Here is a 26,231-nt window from a genome sequence, read left to right on the forward strand (position 1 = left end):
ATGTGCTACTGATACTGAGGTACTCTGAAGATAGTCTGCAATGAGAAAGAAAGCTAGGAATCTCATCAGTGGTCTTTATTGGCACATTGTAAAGCTGTAATTACATTTATGTACATTGTAAATGTTGATAGGATAGTTGGGACAGAATGCACTGTTTCCCTGCTATATGATTCACTTCTTCATATGTTGAAACTTTTTGAAAATTTGTTAAGAAATTTTCTGCTTCCCACCTCTGTATGATCGGGATGTTATTGTTTTGAAAGCTATTACATGACTGTGAATAACTGCTAAAAATAAGTAATACATTTTTAACTCTACAATTGGACTTTAATGGAAATACAGACCAAAGTGAACTTTTCATACACAGTATTCATTTCGTGGTTTCTACATTTTTACTGTGTCCCTTTAATATTTTGACCCAAATAATGGGCAACACTTTAAATCCCTAAACATTTGCAGACAAGAAAGGTTTTCAGTAACAGAGGAAAAAACCCCACCCATCAGATTGTCTGTTCCTCTGAAGAATTTGTACCCAACTCTACCAGCCATAATGTTCCTCTGAGCAGAAAGTCAAACCTGGGAAAATTTAGGAGAGAACCACCCAATACTAACAGGTGCAGCTCCTGCTTAAAGGCTCCTTCTCTCCCCGCTTTGCAGATCTTCTCTGGTTCTAAACATGCCAAAGAACAGAAACGGTTTGCAATGTTCACTCCAGCTGAGAGCAGACAGTTGGCTTAGCAACAGGGGGATGATGTTTGGGGGACAGCCTTAAATTTATCCCCTGGGGAGATCTGTAAACAGGCAGAGGAGGAAAAGAGCACTGAAGGCAGGCATCGGATTGCCTCAGTTAGTATTTTCTAAAGCCAGATATTTCATTATTGCTTGGCTTGCTGATAAGCTCTGAGCCCTTGACCTAAATACATGTGCATGCCAAAAGCCAGGGCTTCATTTGAGTCAAGGCTCAGCTTTGGAGCCTGTTCTGAATGCCTGATTCAGCCAGGGAACTGTCATCTGATTTAAAGTAATCTTAGTCGTTTGTGTGAGTTTTTGTCAATTACTGTTGACTGAATTTCTGTACGAGTTAAAACAGCTCTAAAAGCAAGAAAGGAGCATACATCCTTTGTTTTTTTAAGATGATGCACGTGTTGTCGTAACCAGCTTTTCCTAGAAGAGGAATTCCCTCTAGTGTATAGGAGAGGGTAGCAGGATGTAATACCGGATTCTGGCCACCTGTAGTGGTGGTGCTACAGAGCAGCAGACTGTAGTAGGCTTGCAGCTTTCTCCTCCTGCAAGCTGCCACAGCAGTTCAGTGAACAAAGGGTCCCATCAGTAAAACCCCCAGTTTGTACAGTGTGCGCCAAGGCATTCGTGGACTCCATCCAATGCAAATCCTATAAAGCCTACATCATGCCATTTCGGATATGCCTGCCCATTTCTCTTGCAATAGAGATTAGAAAACACATTGCTATCTCCTTGTTGGGTCGGATGCATATATTTATTACACAGAGCACAGGAGACAAATGATACTTATATGATCATTTATGAATGGCTCATCTCACTGAGTATTATGCACTCCTGTGAATCAAGACAGTATATAATAATTTTGGATCTGTTTATCTCATTGTGTGTTAGGTCTCTCTGTGAATTAAGATTAATGTTTTCTCCCCCCCCCCATTTGAACATTTTTCATACTTTAAATTTAAAAAGAACATTGATCAGGGGGGGAAATACTAAAAAGGAGAAAAGAATAAGAGGGGCAAATCTAAAACTAACCCAAAGCCAGAAAACAAAATGAGGCTGAGGAGAAAATCTTTTAAAAATCCCGAGGAGAAAATTTTTAAAACCCACTGTTGGGAAACAAAACACCATAAAAGGTACAAGTTCCTCCTATATCAGCATCAAACATATCTGAGCAATGTACAGGGATAATACAAGGTTAATAAATGTGTAACATAGTAGGACTTTCACAGAACTACCCCAAAACATTTCACATCAAGCAAAAACTGTTAAAGTATTTCAAGATGAGCAAAACGTGGTATGATAGGCAGAGGTTGTCTTACTCTGCTGACTTCCAGAAGTGGCCAGGATGGGACAGGCGACGGTTCCGCTTTGGCAGTTTCTCCAGCATCTCCATGAGCTTGGTGAAGGTCGGGCGCTCTTACTGAAAAGCTCATAGGCCAAGGAAAAGAGAAGAATGTCCTGCAAGGAACAAAACAGGAAGGAAAGGGTAAGCAAGGAGAAAAGAGCGCCCCATTAGCTGGACTCCCACTGGGAGTTCAATCTATATGCCCCATTAGGACAGAGCATAAAAGGCAAAGAAACTCACTATTTGGATGCGGTGCTGTACTCTGTGATAGCACAACGGTCTGAAAAGCAGAGGGAAGTGCCCCCAACCAACTGCCTGCGCCTCTTCTAAAAGGAGAATATTTTCAGCTCATTTAGTGACCCTGCTGCCCGGCCTCCCAAATTATTATTGAAACAATTTGAGGGAGCTGTGCAGGAAGTGAAATTGTTTGATACATTTGGGCTGAGTCCTACTCATGATGGTATTCGTATCAAGAGTGAGGTCTTTAGCTTGTGGACAGATTTTAGATATTGGCTATATGATTATTTTGTTAATGATTTGGATTTTTAAAAATGAAAAATCAGAGGATGGGGGGCTGTTACGCCTTTTGCTGATTCAGACAGATCCACTGCTACCCTGCAGCCTGTCATTTGTGCCAGCCAACCCCCCAGCCTTGGCCCTACTTCCCCGCCTTCAATGTTTTGAGGAGTGGGAGAAAAAATGGATAGGTAGGTGGTAGATAACATCAATTGTGATGCTCTATAAATTTCCCCAATCTCTATGGTAAATAGTGTTACCTGGATAGAAGGGTAGAATGTGATGTCACTTCCAGGTGTCACTCTAGGAACCCCTACAATCTCTATGGTCTTTACCATAGAGACTGGGTACATTCCTAGAGTATCATGGATGATGTGATATCACAGCTCCTGAAATGCCACCCTCCAGAGGCACCCCCTCCCCAAATCTCCAAGTATTTGCTTGCACATGGCTGGCAACCCTAGCTATCCCTCTATATATTTTTGGTATCCATCCTTTCCACAGACTTTTAAGATAGGTGCATGATACTGTTGCAGAAGGCATGTCCCCCAATATGACCTCATCCATTGCCAGTTCCTGGTTCCCACAGACTGCTATGGGCTTGAGAAACCTCAATCTAGGGGAACCAATGTTCTAAAAGGGTGTATCTCACCCTCCCCAGAGCCATATTACATGCTGCCCTCTTCTGGATAGGAGGATAGGAGGATCATGATCAGATCCCAGAAGACAGACGTCAGAGCAGAACGCCTGTCCTATCCTCTTTCTTTCCCCCCAATTTGTTTTATTTGCATTTTCGAAACAAGCAATTGAAACAATGATCTTTCCCCTGTAAATAGAGTTGTCAGCTCCATGTCAGGAAATACCTGGAGATTTTGGGGGTGGAGCCTGAGGAAGGCAGGGTTTGGGGATGGGAGGGACTTTGGTGGAGTATAAGGCCATAGAGTACACCCCTCCAAAGCAGCCATTTGATCTTACTCAAAGCAGCCAACTGATCTTGGTCATCTGGAGATCAACTGTAATAGCGGGAGCTCTCCAAGTGCTACCTGGAGGTTGGCAACACAGCCTGCAAGCCTCCCCTTAACCACTCAGCTAGATGTTCTACCACTGTCTCTTCAAGAAGAAAGGGGGGGGGGAAGCAGGGAAAAGGGAAAGAAACAGAAAAGGTGGAAAAGTGAAGGAAAGAGGAAAAGGCAAAAGACAGATGCATATAAGTATCACTTATAGCACATGTTACATTTTAAGGAGGCCCAGAAAAACAGACACATGGAGTATCTCAAATGCCTCATTTCATGTATTTATAACACCCAGTGAATTTTTGACTTGGCCCTTCTTCCAAGGAACTCAGAGTAGCATACGTGGATCTCCTTTCCGCAGTTCATCCTCATAACAACCCTGTGAGGTAGGTTAGGCTAAGAAACAGTGGCCGGCTCTAGGAAACCTCATGGGAGCTTCATGACATTGTGGGCACCTGAACCAGACTCTGGTCTGACAACCTGGTCTGACAACACTACACTATACTGGGTCTCTCATTATCTGTATCTGTAAGAGGCAGCCGGTCTCCCACCCAAGAGTCTACTCAAGGTGACAATTCAGACTGCCAGTAATGATGGGCTTTGCAACTGTTCCCACTCTACCTACCTTCTCTGTTTGTCTTTGAGACAGTGCCGATGCAGCTGGCAAGTAACCAAGAATCAGATGGGACTGTATGACATGAGATTTCAGCAGAGAGGGCTAGACTGATGCCTTGTGATACATGCGTAGGCAGGGCTATTTTGGGGCAGGAACGCACCGGAACTGAGTTCCGGCTGGCTCCCAAGATGGCCACGCCCAGCAGGAACTCATTAGCAAAATAGGCCACACCCAACAGCAGAAACTCATTAGGATTGGCTACATTTGGGGTGTGTGGCCTAACATGCAAAGGGGTTCCTGCTACAAAAAAGCCCTGGGTTTTGACAACAAACAAGGTAAACAGAATAAGAAGCAAAAGGTGGGTGTGACTGGATGACCACACTTCCGGTAACATGGGGGGGGGTGGCCTAATATGTTAATGTGCTGTGCTGTCAGGGGTGTGGCCTAATAGGCTAATTAGTTCCTGCTGTTGGGTGTGGCCTATCATGCTCATGAGTTCCTGCTGGGCTTTTTCTACAAAAAAAGCCCCGTGTGTAGGCAATACTATAACACATGGTCTATAGCAGAGTGAATACTTTCCTTTTTTTATCGGTCTTCGTTCTCTCCTCCCTTTCTGCTGAAGCCAATCCAGTTTTTATCCCACTGATGTAAAGACGGACCAAGTGCTAGCTTCCCAAGAACCCTATGAGGCAAGTTAGAGTGACAGAGGGAGAGAGACAGGCCCAGGGCCGTCCAGGGGGCTTCACAATCAAATGGGGTTTGAACCAGTCTTAATCCAGTTCTACAGCATACTGGCTCTCCATTTAAGTGCCCTGGGGTGAAGACTCTTTTTAAAATTATTTGTAATTTGCACCATGAATTATCCTCCTTCCGGTTGATATGTTGTGCGTGTGTGTGTGTGTTGCATTTAATTTTTAAAGCTAGTCTTAATGTGTGTGTGTCTTCACCACCTTACCGACTCTAAATTGGTTAGAATCATGATATAAAAGTGTTGAAAATAAACATGTAAAATGATAAACATAAATACAAATAATATTAAACTGTTTCTGCACCCCTGGCAACTCTGCATCTTGGCCCAGGAAAGGCTTCTCTGCCTTCCATCCTGTCCCTTCCCCCACTTCCCTTCGCACCCCAAGCAACAGAAAGACACCTACCGAGATCTCCTTCCCCATGCCAATTTGGCTAAGGTTCGGCTTCATCCCTCGGCCCACTTGCCAAATTATTGCCTCCGCAGGTTGGGTCTTGAAAGGCCATTCCCGCGCGTGCAGCTCATACCAGATGGTGCTGTCCAGACGAAACAGTAGAACAGTTAATAAACACACACACATACACAGACTATACAATGCCAGAGCTGTCTAGGGAACTGGTGAACGCCTGGCCCCTTCAAGGATATTCCAGAGTAATTTTCTAGTCCTAGATTTTGGAAATAATACAAAACAGCATGCAGACACTCACTAAAAAGCAAACCTTCTCCTATCTTCTCACGTTCTGGCCAATCACTGTGTAAAGCGTCGGGTACCTTTTTTGTTACGTTTTATAAAATTCAATGTCATTCCATTAATCTTTAATGCAGTTCAATAGCATAAGACAAACTAGTTTATCTGTAATTATGTGCTGGCCACTCTGCATTAATTCCTTTCCCCTGGTGTTCTCTGCTTTCAACTGTATCTGGTTATCAGGGAATGCCCTCCTTTTCTGATCCCTATTTTTTTTTTAACCCCTTTGGGAATTCTGCGTTAGAACTCTGCTAGTCTACTACAAGGCCCCATTGTACAAATCTTTGACTGTTCATCTGCTCCCCCCCCCACCTCGAAAAGAAAATTAATTCTTGGAGGGAACGGGTGGGTGTCTCTGATCTCTCATGCACATGCATATCATGGCAGATGCCTGGATGGGAACGTGCTGGAAGGATAGCAGCCACTTGCCAATTCCCACGCTGGTGGGGTTTTGAGTTGTTGCAACAGATTGCAGGACAATTTATGCTTCTTTCACATTATCTTTAACCAAACGAACAAACACGTCTCTTGGTCTTTCAAAATGAGCGCAAGAGAAGCTATTTTACAGCAGAGGAACCCAGCAGGCCGCGTACAGCCTTTAGCAATGAGTAGATTGGTGTGTGTGGGGGGGGGGGCAGCGTGTGGGCGGGTGTTAGGCAGTAATTCTCGGGCTGTTACACGTAGGAGACAGTCTAAGAGCCAGTTCCTGGAGCACTAAGTGAGCTGGTCCAAGGCCTGCAAAGACCCAAAGTTTACTGGCAAACTGTAAACTCCAGCCTCCCACTCTAGACTCTCATCAGAACTTCACACATTTCTGTAAACTGGGAGTCAGGGGAAAGATGGGCATTGCTCCTCTAACTGTGTTTCCAGTGAAGATAGATCCAGGTGTCAGCTGTGTTGGTCTGAAGCAGTAGAACAAATTTAGAGTCTTTGTTGGTCTTAAAGGTGCCACTGGACTCTACATTTGTGTTATGCACAAGGACATACTTGGGGGAGAATGGGCATGGGGAGAGGGGCACAACCATCTTGCGCATCCCACCCTGTGAGCAAAAATTCTACTTTGTGAGCTGTTGGCATTAAAGCTGTGAGCAGGAGATTTGGCTCCTGCATAAATTAGTTTGTTCTGGAGCCATCCTTCCTGAGCTAAGACAAAAATGTGTGAGCCAGAGGCAAAAAAACTGTGAGCTAGCTCACACTAACTCAGTTTAGAGGGAACACTGGCGGGAATTCTCCTCTGCCGGCCAGCTGGCCAGCAACAGGGAGGAGTGCCGAAAACTGGTGGATCCCCCATGTACCAGGGAGACCTGACAACCCTAGCCCACAGGCTCAAGAAAGTTGGGGACCCCTGCCTTACACAGTGTTTCATTTGAACTGATTTCTAGTTCTGTAATCCTAGTCTATTTGCATTGTTTGATGAACGTTTCACGCTGTCTGACTGAACTGGCTTTTTGTTTTAAATATTTCACATTCTGCCTTTAGTCGCAGTAAGGAAAGCAGGTCATAAAATGGAGCAAATAAAGTTGTGGGCTTTCTAGAGGCCTGTAGTTGGCCAGAGCTGGACACAGGATGCTGAACTCAGCTGGAAATGTTGGTCTGATCAAGCAGGGCTCTTGTCATGTTCTTACTGTGCAAAGCTGCTCAGTTATGACCCATAAATAGCAGAATTAGATGCATAAATCCCCTTCTCTCCACACAAAGGGAGGATGCCTCAGGGTTTACATGTCTGGGTAAAGCCTTGTCCCACAGCCTCAAGCACTTTTCTCATGCATAAAAGTAGCTGCAATATTTAATGCTACCCTAGAAAGGAAAACCCAATGGCCTAGTAAAAAAATTGCTACGGGGGAAAGTATGTGTGGATTATCCTCTTCTGAAAGTGCTAATGGGCGGCATGGCACATTAGATTCAGAAAAGCAGGGAGAGTGCTTTCGGGTGGGACTTATCTAAACTGCAAATCTATATTGGGCTAATGCTACTTTAATGGCAACAATTTCACCCATAGCATCCTGGGAGATACTGAGCGTTCTCTATTTCAGATTCCCACCCAACTCCCTGAAACTACAGTTCCCAGGATTCCCTGGGAAGTGGGAATGACCCCTAAATCCATTTAAAACATGTGGACATATGTCCTCAGAATGTGTGGATATGTCTTAGTTCCAGCTGCTGAAAGCCACTTACAATTTTAAAAAAAGTCCTACACCGTTAACTCTTCTCTTTCCCCACACTTCCTTGGTGGGGGCCATTGGTAGCAACAAAGTCCCTGGCTGCTCCCCTCCCCGAGTCAACTGACGGGGGTGACAAATGATACAGTCTCAGACACAAGGAACTCTAAGTAATGGAGTCCCACTGGACTGTCTGAAAAAGACCTTGTTCTGCCACACACGCCTCTCCAAAAACCAATGGGAGAAAAGAAGGGAAAGCAGCAGCAGTAGAGTTTGTATCGCAAGATCAGCCATCACTAGCCAAGAAAGAATCCATGCCCCAAGGCTGCTTAGTAGTAGGGGGTCCCCAATCTTGGTGAATCTGTGGGAAGTTTTGGAATGTTGAGAATGGGTGCCGTGGATGGCAGCACAGAGTGGGTGCCACCATGGGGGCTAGGGCCAGACACAGAGTGGGTGCCAAGGGGTGCTAAGTGGACCAATCTCAAATATTACGAGGCTGCAAGCCAAGCATCCTCCTATGGTGGAAGCAGCTACTGCTGAATATGTGCATCCCGCAGAAAACAAAGGTGATTACTTCTCCAGTGCTTCCTACTCTAAGGAGACGGAGGAAAGCCAGGACTGGGGAAGGAGCAAGAAGGCACCAGGAAACTCATAGGAGGGAGCCTCATTATGGGTTACTGCGTAAGTACCAAAAGCAAAATTCAAAGCAGGGACATGTTGTCTTGGAGCTTGCTTACTTAAGAAGAAGAGTTGGTTTTATCCCCTGCTCTTCAGTACCCAAAGGGATCTTGGAGAGGCTTACAATATCCTTCCCTTCCTCTCCCCACAACAGACACCCTGTGAGGAAGGTGGGCCTGAGAGAGCTCCGAGAGAACTGTGACTGGCCCAAGGCCACCCAGCTGGCTGCATATGGAGGGAGTGGGAAATCAAACCTAGTTCTCCAGATTAGAGTCCATCGCTCTTAACCACTACACCACTTAACTGCTATCCTAAACCAGCGTTCATACTCTCACTAGGGAATTGTGGTCAGTCACTGCATTTGGACAATGTGTGTGTGTTATTGTCACAATCAACCTATGGGCTTCCCATAGATTACTGCACAGAGAAGCCCTCAGTGTAGGGAATCAAATGGCCATTACATGTATTGGGAATATTATAGATAGCATGCATTCCCATTACACTAGATTAGAGCAGGGCTATTTTGGGGCAGGAATGCACAGGAACGGAGTTTCGGCTGGCTCCCACATTGGCCACACCCAGCAGGAACTAATTAGCATAATAGGCCACACCCAACGGCAGAAACTCATTAGGATTGGCTACATTAGGGGTGTGTGGCCTAACATGCAAAGAAGTTCCTGCTACAAAAAAAAGCCCTGGGTTTTGACAACAAAGTAAATAAAATAAGAAGCAAAAGGTGGGTGTGGCTGGATGACCACACTTCTGGTAACATGGGGTGTGGCCTAATATGCTAATATGATGTGCTATCAGGGTGTGGCCTAATATGCTAATGAATTTCTGCTGTTGGGTATGGCCTATTATGCTAATGAGTTCCTGCTGGACTTTTTCTACAAAAAAAGCCCTGTGGTAAGCAATATGAACCGATGTCTGTAGCTGTCCCTCTTTTCAACACACAAAAAGGAGGAGCCTTCTAAAGAATATTGGGAGACAGCCTTCAAGGAAAACAACCTCTTATTTTTCTTTCCGCCCCTTCAGCCGCCTCTGCATTTTGATGGCTGCAACCAGTCACAATTAACTTGTTTGCCTCTTGCATATGTTTCCCATCCACAGATCCATGCAGGGTTATTTTCTCTCTCAGAGATGCCATCGAAAGGAAGACGCTTGTTTCCTATGAAGGGAACTTGCTTCTAATAAACGCTTCTATTAACAATGGTCATAAGCACCATTGTTTCTCTTAATAACAAAATGTCCATTTCTAGGAACTGTGGCCCGTTTTGTAACCGTGGCCCATTTCATAGAGCCCCATTGTGCCTGCTGGCTCTAATTACTTATGCTTTGTGTGTGTGCACAAACTGCAGTCATGATGCAGCCAACTTATGGCAAGCCCAGCAAGGGCTTTCAAGGGGACGTGAGAGGCAGAGGTGATTTGCTGTTGCTTTCCTTTGCAGAGTCTTCCTTGGTAGTCTCCCTTCCAAGTACGGACCCTGCTTAGTTTCGGAGATCTCTGACGACATCAGCCTATACCATGTTGCCTTCCCAATAACAGTTAGGGAATGCCAAACCAAACAAAAAGGTCATTACAGAGGGATTGGTTTACTAATACAAGTGTTCTGGGATTACCAAAAAGGTATTTGGCAATTATTTTTATTTTTGCTTTGCGGTGATTTGAGGTATTAAAATACATGCGTGTGTGTGTGTGTTGAGTGCCATTAAGTTGCTTCCAACGTACAGCAATCCTATGAATTACTCTCACAGGTTATGACATACCTCTAGATCCGAAACTCATGCTCTTACACCTGTGGCCGGAAGGGGTTTGTTCAAACAATCAAAGACAATTAATAAATATCTTATTAGCAGCTGCTAAGAGCACTATAGCGACGAAATGGAAGGATAAAGATCCTCCATCTGTGAATGTGTGGCTTTATAAAGTTTGGAGATACTTTTTGTATGACACCATTTCTATTTATAACACCACAGACCAAAATGAATGTGAAATACTTAGTCCTGTTGGGAAATGGTATCCCATCATCGAAAAACTTACTTTTGATGATTTTGACTGGAAAACTATTTACAATGCGAAGTATAAGTTGTTGCTATTGGGTTAATGTTTCTATGACCTTTATGGCTTTGTTCCGTGGAACCTCTCTTTGATTGTATATTTGATTGCATTGGTAGGATAAGTGGATTTCTGTAACTTTTGCTGTTTGTTGTTATACTTTATGGTTGAATACGAATAAAATGTTCTGGTTAAAAAAAATAAATGAATTAACGTCCTTCAAAATGTCCTGCCGTTGACAGCCTTGCTCAGCTTTGCAGACACTTCTGCTTTAGGTGGCAGTTTTTTTGAGCTCAGTGATAGAACACAGCAAGTTCAGAGAAAGTGTGCATTGGTATACTAGCTGCTGGGGGACAAAGAACAGGACCTTCCTTCCCAACTTTTGGACTTCCTGGAAGTATTCTGGCTGACCTCTGTAGGAAACAGGATATTGAGCTAGGTGGACCCTTGGACAGATTCAGCTCCTTTATGGCCCCTACCAAGTAACTGTAACTCTGAGTACCAGTGGTTGGAGGACAAACAAGATGGGGAAGCTGATCTGAGAGAGCTGTTTGCTTGCAGACTTCCCGGAAATACCAGTCACATCGTTATAACCCTTCCCTTTGCTCCAATAAACTCAGGAGAGCAAGCATAGTTCACCTTTCTTTCCCTTGATCCTCATCACCACTTGGTGAGGCTGAGAGACAGCAAATGTCTGGCGCAAGGTCAGTTGGTAACCTTTATGACTACTGCGGTATTTGAACTCAGATCATCTTAGTCCTCATTCAGCCCCCTAAACACTACTGTCCCAGTGTCAGGAGGTGATCACCATGGGGAGCAGAATGCTGGATGCAGGGAGCAAGCCTAAGTAGGTCTGCTCAGAAGTCTTATACTATTCAATGGGGCTTACTCCCAAGAAAGAGGTCTTAGGGTTGTAGCCTTAGAGAGACAGGGTGGGCCAGAGCTAGAAGTGACGATGTCCTCACATCCACCAAGGGGGATGCTGCCACAATTTTAACATGATTCAAAAGTGCTGTGAGGGTCGGAGCTTGGTTGTGCCCACAGGGTGGTGAGCTGAGACACTCCTCCCGACGTCTCTATTAAAAGGATCAAATAGTATGGGGTGTGAAAGACTTCTGCCTGACGCCCTGAAGAACTGCTGCCAGTCAGAGTGGACCAGGGGTCATTTCCTGCAGGAGCGCACAGGAGTGGAGCTCCGGCAGTAAAGACCCCAGGGGGCGGGCACATGCAACAAGCCCCACCCCCCTGCTCCCAGCAGCCCTCAGTCAGAGCTAGAAGCAGCCAGGTAAGTTGCAGAGCCCCCAAACCCAAAACAGTCCAGTGGCTCCTTTAAGACCAAGTTTTATTCAGGTACAAGCTCTCCCTCCTCTGTGAGGACAGATCTGCACATCCCCCCCCCCCAATAGCTAGCAATCCAAAACAGTCCAGCGGAGCCTGAGCGGTGGGTGTTGCCTTCTGACACACTTTCTGGCGATGTCAGGGGGTGTGGAATATTCATATAAGTTATGCTAATAAGTTATGCTAATGAGCTCCTACACCTCTTTTTCTACGAAATGACCCCTGGAGTGGACCAATGGCCTTACTCAGCATAAGGCAGCTCCATGTGCTCTGGAAAATAGCAAAATGTAGTTGTTTTCAAACCCAGGGTTTGAACGGGAGATAATGGGAGAAAGAGCAGTGGTCCTCCCATGCAAGCTTTTAAATTTAAAAAGGGGTCCATGCTCTATTCTGATTTTTTTTTAAGTCCCATCATTAACTTTTTTTTTGAGCCAAACAGTTACACGAAACCAGCACTGGTCTTAATTGTGACATGGCCTTATCAGATAAGAAGTGGATATAAGCTAATCACTTGAAAGCTGCCCCTCTTAAGGTATCCACCATGGCGCCGTGTGGGAAAATGAATTTGTTAGATAAAACCTCAGCAAAGATATCATCACTAAGGCAACAGGGAAGCTTTCAGAAAAGGATGTTTTCCCTTTCCACAGGGCAATTAATTGGGAAAACAAACGATGCTTTGGGAGCTGACAAAGCTCATGTGGGTTGGCAGTCCTGGTTTACTATTTATTTATTTGTTTAGATTTTTATCTTGCCTCTTTCCCGGCAATTGGGGTTTCCAGCGTTTAACACCATTAATATAAATCATAAATAAAAATACAAATATTCTATAAAACAATTCAATACATTGGCACTCAGGTATGCCTCTCCATTCCCCCCCCCCCCCCGCGGGCAAGAGGCACAAAAGGACCACTTACCCGAATGCAAAGACATCCGAGTTCTTGGAGAAAGGCAGCTTGTCTTCTTCCGTGTCAGGCGAGAGCTGGTGGATGATTTCTGGGGCCAGATGGCACAGCCAGCCATTCTGGATCCGCAGTTTATTCTCCCTCCTGATAAAAGAAAAAGGACAGCAGGTAAGTCAGCCTGTACTGACCTTAGACTAGTGTGCAACACAAGTTAAAAATCACACTGATCTGTCCCCCCTCTCTTCCCGCTCTAGACTGACACACACACACACAGTCAGACAAAAAATTGTTACCATTCTGGCACCAGCTGCTAGACAGCTTCTGTAGAGTCCACATAGCATCTGTTTGTTCTGTTGGTTCTGAACAGGATCTGAACAGAGTATTTGGACCCTCCAAGCCACCCCTGTTAGCTGTGGGGGAGCATTTTGATAGAGACTGGCAGGGAAGTCATAGTAAAGAAACTTGAGAATTTCTCTTGGGGCTCTCCATTTCTGGGCCAAAGCTAAGTGACACTTCATATGATCAGGAATTTACAATGTTAGGTGAGTGTTCCATCTATCAGGAAACCCCACTGGGTGCAATGCAATCAAAGCACCCATTTGCACCCATTGCATATGCACGTGGGTACATTTAGTTTCCTATGTGGAAGTAATATTTGTGTAGAAACCCCCTCTCACAATACAAAAAAAACCCAAGGGGGGGGGAACAATGAATCATTCACATCAGCTTGTCTTCTCTGCAGTTTAGCATCTCTTTGTGGATTAACTGGGAACAGAGACAGGAAGTACGAATGGCATATGGTGCAACTTCGTATGTTACAAATTTGTCTGCAACTGGTAACTGATAAATAAGCTTAAACGGCAATCATCAACCCATCATGGTTCTGATAAACGGCCCCAAGAACTCTCCCTCTGAGACCTATTAAAGGGGCAGAAACGCATATCCTAACTGATATCATCAGCATTATCCAACCCGCAAGGACAAAATCTGTCTTCATTATGAAACATCATTTCACTGCCGATTCTGTCATCTGGATTCAGAGGGAAATGAATGCTTCTTGCTTATAATTTGCCCAGTGAGGTCGATGTTCAAACATAAAATTAAAAACAAGATGTTTTTAAAGTGCAGCTTGCCATGGAATCTTCTGTATTTTTTTACAAAAAGAGTCTTAGCTCTCAAAAGCTTAACAGCAACAACGCACAAATGCTCTGGAAAACCACAATATTTTGCAAACAGGTATACCAACATAATTGCCAATACATTTGACCCATCTTTGGCTATCCCTGTACATGCTCTTGCAGCAGACTTGCCACTTAACTCTGAAACTTTCTTCTGTCCCTTGCCAACACTGCTTTAAAGAAGAGGAGAAGAGATTGAATTTATACTCTGCCCTTCACTACACAAAGGAGTCTCAGAGTGGCTTAGAATCCCTGTGAAGTAGGTGGGGCTGAGAGAGCTCTGAGAGAACTGTCCTTGAGAGAACAGCTCTGAAAGAACTTGTGATCGACCCAAGGTCACACCAGCAGCTGCATGTGGAGGAGTGGGGAATCAAACTTGATTCTCCCAGATTAGAGTCTGCACTTCTAACCACTACACCAAACTGGCTCTCTTTGCTACCCTCGTGCTCAAACCTACATGCCTCCCCGCCCCTCCTAAACAGGCAGATGCTTCCCAAACAGCAGACAGACCATCTAATTCCAGTTGTCACATCTTATAATTAGCTGCCCCTGCTAAATGTATTTGCCAATCAGCTCGGTGACTCTGCTGTTGATTCCTACCCCACCATCCCCTTTGCAAATGGCATACTGTCAGTTGCTCCTCGCCCCATCTAGAAGCCATTTCCTCCGTCCTGCCACGATACAGCAGGAGGGAATGAGTTTTCAGCAAATGGATGCGGTCTCTCAGTGACAGGTCAGTTAGGATTCCTCTCCTTCCACCTGCAAAACAGAGAGCTGAAGCTGACTGCTCTAGAGAAGTCTTCGGTCAGCTACATGATCTAAGGAGTCTGGTTAAAATCTCAAGATAAAAGGCCAAAGTGCATGTTCTGGTTGCTGTGGGGACAATGCCAAAACCAGCTTCTGCTTGACCAGTCATCCTTGATTGGCTCTGAATGTCTGAAGCTCTTAGTCATCACATCATTGCCAATACAGGCATAGACACTTCCTTTTCCTCTTGGCCACCGCAGAGGATGTGGAAACTCAATGTTTTATGGTCTGGACAGGAAATCAAATTGCTAGAGGGAGACAATTTTCAGTGATGCCTGGGTGGCTACTAACACTCCCCTTTTCAAATTCTGCTGCTTCAGGCAGCTCCTTCACTCTGCCACACAGCAGGACTAACTTGGGGATCTGAGGACTTTGGATCAGGCAGCTTCACATGTGGCATGTCCCAGGAGGGCAGGGCAAGGACACTACTTGAGGTCTTTCTCATTGGAGTAAGCCAGAGTGCTATAGCAGTCACAGTGTTGGGCTAGGACTGAAGGGACACATGTTTGCATTTCCCACACAGCCATGAAATTCACTGGGTAATGTTTGGGTCATAGAATCATAAGAGTTGGAAGGAACCTCCAGGGTCATCTACTCCAACCGCCTGCACAATGCAGGAAATTCACAAATACCTCCCACACACATACCCCAGTGACCCCTGCTCTATGCCCAGAAGATGACCCCCCCCCCAATGCTCCAGGATCCCTGGTCAAATTGGCCTGGAGAAAAATGCTTCCTGATCCCAAAGTGGCGATCAGCATTTCCCTGGGTGTATAAGAAACGGCCATAAGGACTAAGCACTGATGCAACCCTCCCTGCCCTCCCTCTCATGATCTGCCTAAGTTCATAGAATCAGCATTGCTGTCAGATGACCATCTAGCCTCTGTTTGAAAACCTCCAAAGAAAGAGAGCCCACCACCTCCTGAAGAAGCCTGTTCCACTGAGGAACTGCTCTAACTGTCAGGAAGTTCTTCCTAATGTTTAGCCAAAAACTCTTTTGATTTAATTTCAACCCGTTGGTTCTGGTTCAACCTTCTGGGGCAACAGAAAACAAATCTGCACCATCCTCTATATGCCAGCCCTTTCAAGTACTTGAAGGTGATTATAATATCCCCTCTCAGTCGTCTCCTCTCCAGGCTAAACATATCCAGTTCCTTCAACCTTTCCTCACAGGACTTCGTCTGCAGACCCCCTCCCCATCTTTGTTACCCTCCTCTGGACATGTTCCAGCTTGTCTGTATCCTTCTTAAATTGTGGTGCCCAAAACTGAACATGATACTCTAGGTGAGTTCTAACCGGAGCAGAGTAAAGTGATACCATCACTTTGTGTGATCTGGACACTACTTCTGTTGATACAACCCAAAATCGCATTTGCCTTTTTAGCTACTGCATTACACAGCTGATTCATGTTCAGTGCATGGTCTACTAAGACCCCTAGATCTTTTTCGTAGTTCTCTCACAACTTAACACACGTCACTAGGTTGCTCAGAACACAAAACAAAGAAAGGAAGAAGCCTTCTGAGATCATTGGAGGAAGGGTCAGATAAAATGTGGTATAAATGGAGACCCTGCAGAACTGCTGCCAATCAAAGAAATCAAGAGGCTGAGCCAAGAGGCTGATTCAGTATAATGCATGTCCACGTGAATTTCCCCATATTTTCTCCCTAGTATGCACACCTATCTCTTTCTTGCTTCCCACTCAGGTAGCAGAGGTTGATGCTAGGGTCTTATCAATATCCCCCTTTCTTTATTTCTCATTAGCAGGGCACTGTTGCAGCCATCTTTGCCACTTTGTAAGGGAAACATCAGAGACCCATTTACCTCAAGCATTGGCCACTACGAAATCAGAGCACATGGGCAGTTCTTCACTCTCCAATAAGCTTACCATCCATCTGGTGGTAAGCACCACCACAGGTCAGGCTGGAGGGAATGAGATCCAAATTAAAGTATAAATCTCCAACCCGGGTTTCTCTAACATCACTTAGGTAGCGGACAAAAGAAACCATCACAAGCTGTCGGTCAGCTGAAAATGCTGCTCTTCATTAGTGCCCTTAACATGGCCTGGACTCATGGGGGAAAAAACATACATCTGAACCTGCCATGCACAAAGTCAGACCCTTGGCCCATCCTATTCAGTACTATCTTCTCTGAGTGGCAGCAGCTCCCCAGGGTCTCAGGCAAAGACAGACACCCCCCCCACAAACACCTGCAACTTAAGATCCTTTTAATGAGAGATTGGATTTAGGACCTTCCTCCCGCAAAGCAGGTGCTCTGCCACTGAGCTGTGGCTCTTCTCCAGACACAGTGCAAGAGCAGCCGCCACGGTGGCTTTGCCACGTTGGGGTGCACCTCAGCACTGGGGCCCTGTGGAGCCTACCCCACTTTGAGGCTTCACTTTGAGGGTCAACCAAGCGAGAGCTCTGCAGCGGAAGAGACGAGTCAGCTTCCCACCAGGGACTCCTGTTGCTTTGTGGCCACACATATGGCTCTTAATTACCAGCTGCTGTTAAATTAATCACCAAGGTCAGTTAAGCTGTGCAAGGGTACCCCCCCTTCCCTCTCCAGTTTTGCACTCCTGATTCTCCTCCGCTCAGAGCAGAGAGGAGGAAGGAGACAAAAGGATAAGTAGAACTCCTTCCATGTACAGACCTGAGATCCTTCATGCTACCTGAGAGCTTTTTAACTGGAGATATCAGGGATCGGACTTTCTGCATACAAAGCACGTGCTCAGCCAATGAACCACGGTTCAAATGTGTCTTAGTCTGAGGATAAAGCGATATTCCTCTTGGAATGAGGTGGTTATTTTATACAAGTCAGCAGCCAGGGCTCCAATTTAAATGGAAAGACCAATGTGGGGAGAATGGAGCTGCTCACCTCTCCTTCTCAGGCTGTTTACCTGCTGGAAATCACCACCCCCTAAGCTGCTTCTATTCTGGGGGGAAACACCAATACCTGTAAGCAGCTGATGGGGGTGGTTTTCCCACTTTTGTATGGAGCGGGGTCGTGGCTCAATAGAAGAGCCTCTGCTTTGCATGCAGAAGGTCTCAGGTTCCACCCCTGGCATCTCCAGCTAAAAGAATCATGTAGGAGGTGATGTGAAAGACCCTGGAACCCCTGGAGAGCCACAGCCGGTCAAAGTAGACAGTACTGACCTTCACAGAGCAATGGTTTGATTCAGTATAAAGAAGCTTCATGTGTTCAATGGGGAAATGGGCTAGGAAGCCCTTTTTTCCCCATTTCACAGCCAACGTGATAGATTTAAGTGTGTAAAGAAATCACACAATATGTATAGTTCTGCCGTGAGTCATGCGATTGATTCTGCTAGTTCAGTATGGCCTATTCTGCCTGGCAGAGGCTTTCCGAGGACTTTGCAGACCTTGCCGTTGGACACAGCTTCTACTACAGGTGCCAGGAATTGAACCAGGGGCCTTCTGCATGCGGGACCACTAGGCTGTGGCCCCTTCTTATGCTTCCTAGTGTTTCTGGGTCCTAGCTATACAGGGGCAATAAATAGGGGGGGGGCACAGCCAAGGATTTATTTTGCAATTGGCAAGAATAACCACTCCTCTGACAGTACGGGAAGGGGAATGGGAACTCGACCATGCTTGAGCCCAAGCATAATGCATCTGGCCTGCTACAAACTTTCAACACACACAGTCCCACCCCAACTACACAATCTCATGAAAGAAAAATGTATATAACATTTCGGAAACAACATAAGCTGATCTTATCATGGTAATGGCCTTGCATCCTGATTTGAGCACCCTCTCACCCCGCCCCCCCCCGAACCCAGTAAAGCATACACATCCCTCCCCTCCCCATGCCTGGGTTTGTCAGCTCTGCATTGGGAAATACCTGGAGAGGGCTGGATTTGTGGAAGGGGGGGGGGACCTGAGCTGGGGGCAATGCCACAGAGGCCACCCTCCAAAGCAGCCATTTGCTCCAGGAGAACTGATCTCTGTCATCTGAAGAGCAGTCCCAATCCCAGATGTCCAGCCACCACCTGGAGGTTGGCAACCTAACCCCACCACTTGCACTAGACATCTTTAACAATACAGCCAAATCTTTCCCAACGATTACTAAGGGTGGTACCTAGATCTCTAGCCAGAAGACAAGGCAAGGGCTGCAGAGTGACTGCTTTACAGTATGCTGCTTCCTGGTCCTCCTCCTCCAAGACACAATGTCCCAGACCAGTGGCAATGAAGCACAAAAAAGGTAGGGCTGCCCGGCATGCTTGTAGGTTAAAAAAGTGAAGGAGCCAATGAGAAGGCATTTATGTAACTGGATTTGCAAGAGACCTCTGAGGCTTAAGACTTAATTCAGAAATGATGGGATGGTATTTGGGAAGGGGGGGAAAGGGAAAGAAAAGCTGGTGTCTAACCCACAAGCTAGGAAGGCATCAAAAATCCTGTTTTTGCTGAGGTGGCTCAGTCACAAATACTCAGTTTCATGGCTTTTCTTGTAGGACAAGATCTCTAAAATCATAGATGGCACTGAGTGAGAACAGAAAGCAATAACATAGCTCCTTCTTGGGCACGTGTTCTAAATCAGCGCAATCTCTTGAATTAGTGCTGCTGTTCGAAAACAGGGGGTCAAAGCAACAACTTAGATTCAAAATCCAGCAAAAGAAATGTTTAGGGGCTAGTTCTCACTATGTCTGGGCTACAGCTGTAGTCCTGTGCAGTCCTGTCTAGACATAGATTTTTATCACCTTATTAAGAAAGAGGCCTTAGACATTCCTATTTTGCAGTCTGGTCCCAAATTTCACTTAAGCTGTTTTTGGATTAATACTAAACAGGAAGAGGGGGGAAAATGGACAAAACTTCTTTGCTTAATATGCCTGGTTAGCTTTTTTCCAGCTGTGAATCTGTGTGCTTTTTAGCAACTGTTTAACCAGCAATCTGCCATCCATAATTTAGAAGAACTGTAGAAAGTCTGTGTGAGGGTTGGAAATGCCAAGCAGAGCCCTTCCTGACATATCCAAATAAAAGAAGCTCAGGTAGGGATGGATTTTGAGGTCTTGTCCCTGCTCTTTCAGCTGGGGGGAGGGATAAATACTATTTTGATTTCAACTTCTCCTGTGTGCAATCCGAGCCTGTGTTTCATAGCTGGTGTGTCTGCTTCCAATGAATTTTCCCATTAAAATCATGCAATCTTAGAATGTTTGTGCTGACTGCATAGAAATAATGTATAACAGAGAAAGTGGCATAAGAGAAACAAACGATTTAGGACTACCAGAAACAAAAAAAGGGTCAAAAACTAAAAAGATAGGGTTGCCAGGTCCCCTCTGGTCACTGGCAGGGGATGGGGGGGGGGGGTTGCCAGGGCCCCAAATCTCCAGGGGTTTCCTAGCCGGGATCTGGCAACACTATCCCTCCATCCCCTGCTGGTGGTTGGGCGGGGGGGACGGGGGGCACCTGGCGACCCTACCTCCTACAGAGACCAAAGTTGCCCAAACCCAAATTCAATCCCAAGAAAAACCTCTACAGAGAAATGTGCTTCCCCTCAAAGATCCTGTTTTCCTCCACCTAGAAAATCATTTGGCAACCCTAGAAAAAGCAGCTACATGCGGTCATAGCAACCTGCTAGTTCTTACAAGTGACATACGAACTAGGAAAGACAGCTACCACTCCCTTAACTTCCATCTACATAAGAGGAGAAAGAAGAAATGCAAACTCATTCAATGTGGGTTAATGCTCTGCCTTAGGGTTGCCAGGTCCCCCCTGGCCACCGGTAGGAGATAGGTGGAGTAGGGTTGCCAGATCCAAGTTGGGAAACTCCAGGAGATTTAGGAATAGAGCCTGGGGAGGTCAGGGACCTCAGTGAGGGTACAATGCCACAGAGCCCACCCTCCAAAGCAGCCATTTTCTCCAGGGGAACTGATCTCTGTAGTCTGGAGATGAGCTGTAATTCCAGGGGATCCCCAGGTCTCACCTGGAGGCTGGCATGCATATTCTTGCCACTTCAGTGCCTTTGAGAACGGATATCAAAACTGGGAGAGCAGCTGCAGTAGGTAGAATTGTACAGCGTTTTAAAGTTAAACCAGGTCTCTGGCACTGCAATCTTGATAAAAACTGGAGCCTGCAGGCTGCTGCAGTTTGGCTTTAAAAACACTGGGAAGATCTGCTCATAAATCTTTTCCTTAGCAGAAGCCGGCTCCACTTTTTACAGCACAATCCTAGGCAGACTTACACCATTCTAAGTCCACTGAAGTCAATGGGTGTAGAAGGGTGGTAACTCTGCTTAGGACTGCGCTGCCAGTCACTTAGAAGAAGGATCCCACATACCACAACTAATTAATGCTTCTTGCTCTTCTGGCACAGGAACCCTGCAATTTACTCTGCAGAGTAACAACAAATAAATGAAAAGATGTGCTTTGTGGGACTGCTGAAGGCTGAACACGATAGTTCATCCCACGAGCAACACAAGGCAGCGGGTGCCGTAGCTGCTTCTAGTCCTGAGTCATGGGAGGGGGCTGCATTGGGACAGATGTTTGCAGATTCTGTTGGTGCCAGTTGGCAAAATGCCCTTGCTGAGTCCGCAAGGCATATTTGGGGGGGGGGGCTGGTTCCAACCTTAAGGGTGCCACCCCCAGGGGCAGACCCTGGGTCAAGCTGTGTGTCAAGAAAGGAAGCGGAAGAAGGGGTGGCAAAGCAAGAACACTTTTGCAGATCAGCTCCCTTTGTGTTTGATAAATATCTTTTGCAGAAGTGACACTACAGGGAAATGATCAGAGGAGGAGATGAGTAAGTGAAGGGGCTGGATAAGAAGGACAGGAGTAAGGGCCATAAACTGAGACGTGTATATGCTTCAAGGAATTACATATGAAAGCTCCCCAGTATGAAAAGATGAACTTGGGTAACCTACATATCTTGTGCAAAGTAACAACATTTGTATGCCACATATGTAATTATATCAGAGCTTCTGTTTATTGCATGGCGGGATCTCAAACATAAATCTTGTTCAGCCCGAGCTCTGGTTTCTGGGATTATATCGAGCACTGGCTTGCAGCCTCCAGGCAAGGCGTTGAGTTCTCCTGAGATTACAACTGAACTCCAGACTGCAGAGATCAGTGCACTTGGAGGAAATGTCAGCTTTAGAAAGTGAACTCTATGACATCACACCACTGCTGATTTACTTCCCCTCCCCAAACTCTGCCCTCCCCAGGCACCGCTCCCAAATCCCCAGGGAACTCCCAAGGCAGAGATGGCAGCCCTAATTCAAGCACTGCCTGTCCAATCAAGCCTAGTCTCCCCCCGCCCCCCAAAGTCCACTGTCTATGAGTAAACCAGCGGGAGCAGGGTGACTAGGGTCATTCCCACTAGCTTTGCCTCCAACCAGCGTGCGGTCAAAGGTACAATTTGCACAGAGTCTTCGTGCTAACATTTCATGCGCATAAACTCTTGTATATGTGATCTGGCATCACAAAACACAGATCTCCACATATATGTACAATTAAATACATTTTAAACAAACAAACATTGGAAATAAGCTCCTGCCTTTTCAGCATTAAGAAAATCTTTTTAAAGACATTAAAACCCAAGAGTTTCTAGCCTGATACCAATGATTACGCAGAATAAAGTTGTAGAAGGGGGGGATGACAAAACGTGGGCAAGTTATCACTTCCAAATATGCCAGAATTAGATAGCAAAGGGTCAAAATATAGGCAGCTGATTCAGGCCACAGAAGATCTTTGCAGATACTACACAGACTTTGTTCAAGATGTATCTCCACAGCAAGGACTAGAAACCTGCCTTTTATTCCTTCCCAAAAGCTCAGATTGGCAGGAAATACCTTATAGTAAAGGGCAGAGGATGCTCAAAGGATGTGGTGATGGCTATCAATTTAAGATGGCTTTAAAAGGGAAGTGCACAAATTCATAGAGGACACATGCCACAGCTATTGTCCATGGAGATCAAGGGAAGACATAGTTGTATTTACCTGAAACCAATATCATCAAATGCTAATCTGTGTATTCACACCGCTAGGATTTGTGCACCTTTGCATTTAAAAGCAACTCAGCGGGAAAGTGAGATTGTGCCACTCTGGGCATGCACGGTCCAATTGTCTCTGAAGGGAGAGAACTTTCACACCTGAAACCCATGCCTAGGAATTTCTGAGTCAAAGCTCTGTGCAGGTAGAAAACTCAGCAGTGTGATGCACAGAGACCATGAAGAGGTAACCCCCAGAAGTATATCTCTGGCTGCGGTCACACGGAGCATTAGCCACGCTACAGAGACGGAAGATAGGTGGATTTTCCGGGCACGATCAAACCGCAACATCTGGGAAGCGTAGAGCTCCCATGGCGAACCCGAGGCTTCCCGCCAAAGATGCGCCGTAAAAAACTAGTACCTCCGAGTACTAGTTTCCGGAAACCGCGGGACAAGGGCGGGCATCTGATCACGTTTCTGGTGGTAGCTCGTGGCATCCGGCGCCCACCCATGTCCCGTCGTGAAAAGGTTCCCCCCCCCAAGTCTCCACGGGATGCGCACAAGCACCCAACGGCGCATGCGCACACTTCGGTTAAAACACACACACACACCCCACCGCACCGCTTCTTTGCCACGCTGCAGGATTGACGTATGATCGGCATCTCCCCCCGAATCATCGGACGTCGGCGGGACGTTTGATCCGGCGGCCGCACGGTAGTTCGCTCCAGGGCAAACAGCCACGCCTCCCCCCCGCGATATCCGGCCCGTGTGACCGGGGCCTCTGAACATCAATTCTTAGGAGGCAAACTGAGGGATATCACTGTCATGTCCTGATTACGGACTCTGGGAAAGCGCTGGCTGGCTACCCTAGGAAACAGGAAATGGGCTACACTGGGAAACAAACTAGAGAGAACTTTGGTCTAATCCAGAGGGATTATTTTATGTCGTTAAAACAAGTTTGGTCTTGGTCGGGTAACTATACTTGGTCACCTGTCTTTGTCATATGCAGGCACTGATTTAGTTCCCACCCACACAAATACCACAGAATTAGGTCCAAGAAATGACCGAGAAAAGTTTGGGCAAAAACTGAAGAGAGTATAACTAGATAACCATCTTAACAAAAAATAAAATAAACCCACTCATGGTGCGGGCAACCACTTCAACCTGACAACTGATACACCGGTGCAGAAGGAGGGAGAAGAAAATAGGCAGGCCATTATCTCTTCCTTTAATCCGGTGCCTTTGACATGCCATAATTAGAGAAAGATTAAAATATGTGATTTATCTCACAGGCGGGCTTTGCAATAAAGCAATAATTAACTGCGAGAAATCTTCACAATAGCCAGGGTTTAATTTTATTTTATTTTTTAATTTTAAGAAGCGTCTGAAAGTACAATAAGTAAAGTTTAAGTCAGGGAGTACTGTCTGTTCCAGTCACCTGGAAATGACCTCAGAACAATTAATGGTGTTTAGCGGGGAATGGACAGAAATTAGAAGCCAAGAGAGAGAATTCCACGGAGGTGTTCTGGTTTTCTTAGGGCAGTGGTGGCGAACCTATGGCATGGGTGCCAGAGGTGGCACTCAGAGCCCTCTCTGTGGGCACACGTGCCATCACCCCAGCCAGTCCCAGACCATCATTAAAGTGTCAAATTCTCTGCCAAATAATTTTAAGTAAATGAAAGCATTTGGGATTGCTTTCCTTACTTTGTTTGGATCATCTTAAGTTAATGTATGAGTTGTTTTTTCTAAAGTAAAACCTCAGTATTCAGGTTAAATTGCTGCATTGGCACTTTGCAATAAATAAGTGGGTTTTGGGTCACAGTTTGGGCACTTGGTCTCTAAAAGGTTCGCCATCACTGTCTTAGGGTTTGGCTTAGTTGAAAGGCAACAACACAGTTTGCTGCTACACAGATGAGCCTGAAAGGAACCTGGGGCTCATTCACATGGATTCTGTGGTCCTGCATTTCTTTTTCCTTTGTGCTCAGTGGCAGAAGTAGTTATTTCTGAATTTATAACAAACAATAGTTAGTTGTTATGAACATACAGGAGTGTTGGATCCTGGTTTGCTGGGGAAATACAAAGTGCAGTTTGCCAGTTTCGATGTACTGGCGAAGTGTGGTTCGCTACACACCCAGAAGCGATTAATTATTATGGCACATGTGAAAGGGATGGGGAGGGGAAGGACTGGATTAACCCCAGACTCCTTGAAGCCTTGTTATGTCTGAACCATGTCTTTCTAAGAACTGTCTATCTCTTTGGAAATACTACTGTATGTCACATACTCTCTCAATCCAATTATATGTCTCATTCTGACTGTGGCGGATAAAGCATTAGTTTTTGATCAGAGAGACTCAAGCTTAAATCCCAACTCAGGACTAAACTCCAGGTGGGGCTTGGAGATATAGAATTACAGCAGAATAAGAAACTGTATACTTTGTGATCTGCAAAACATGTATTATGATATATGCTGGAAATAGACTTAGTTTATATATGAGGTGTAATAACAGAGAAGAAATTGATACTGTATTCTGTCCCTACTTTTATGTTTTGTCTGTTTGGAAAAATAATTAAAAAACAGAATTACAACTAACCTCTAGGCTACAGAGATTAATTCCCCTGGAGAAAATGGCTGTTTGGAGGGTGGACTCTATGGCATTATACCCTACTAGAAATAATGCCCGTTGCGGAATAAATACAACGGGATCTAGAAAGTGGCTCTGGGAGAGTGCTCTGGCTTTGGGCAAACAGTGTCAGTTTCCTGTGGCGACCTCAGCAGGGTTTAATGACAGAGTCCACTGTTTTCTCCAGAGGGACTGATCTCTGCTACCTGAAGAGCATTTGTATGTTTGAGTTATCTGTAGCCCTCACCTGGAGAGTGGTAACCATTGTTACCCATTCTCCTCTCCCCTATGAGGTATGTTATGCAACTGAAAACCCCACCAAAACCCCAACCTCCGTGGGGGGGGGGGGGGGGTTGAGGTGTAGAATGGACTGAAGTCCAATCAGCTTCCATATGCAAAAGACCAGGTTGTCGCAGCAGTTGTGGTGTGGGCGGGACCCGGGCTTTGCCTTCTGATTGGTGGCGATATATGCTGAGGAGCAGTGCCATCAGCCATACACTAAGGGAGTGCATTTTAGAATTAGAACTTTGGCACCCACTATTCAATTATATATAAGGAGAGATTGCGGTCCCTCCCCTCCCCAGGCACTGTCCCCAAATCTCCAGAAATTTCCTTACCCAGAGTTGGCAACCCTAACAGATGACCATGGCGCGCGCACACACACACACACAGAGAGAGAGAGAGAGAGAGAGAGAGAGAGAGTAACACTTTCTCTTTCTCACATCTGGGAAAGGATGTAGCAGCCCTTCCATTGCCACTCTTCCATGCCAGACCACTGCCTGTGACGCTGCTTTACAGCAGGAGCTTCTTCACACATCTTCTGCATGTTACATG

At 45.7% G+C, this 26,231-nt stretch overlaps 1 protein-coding gene across 1 annotated transcript in view; it reads right to left on the minus strand.

Annotated features, from left to right (window-relative positions):
* Positions 1-2,056: 2,056 nt before the first annotated feature.
* KSR2 (kinase suppressor of ras 2) overlaps positions 2,057-26,231 on the minus strand; it is a 237,542-nt gene continuing 213,367 nt past the window's right edge. The window contains 5 exon segments of the mRNA XM_015413417.1: positions 2,057-2,164; positions 2,167-2,199; positions 5,386-5,515; positions 12,873-13,004; positions 20,428-20,430. Of these exon segments, the coding sequence (XP_015268903.1) occupies positions 2,057-2,164; positions 2,167-2,199; positions 5,386-5,515; positions 12,873-13,004; positions 20,428-20,430 (406 nt within the window).

This window comes from Gekko japonicus, unplaced genomic scaffold (genome assembly GCF_001447785.1).
Source record: "Gekko japonicus isolate JY-2015 unplaced genomic scaffold, Gekko_japonicus_V1.1 scaffold85, whole genome shotgun sequence".
Lineage (NCBI taxonomy): Eukaryota > Metazoa > Chordata > Lepidosauria > Squamata > Gekkonidae > Gekko > Gekko japonicus.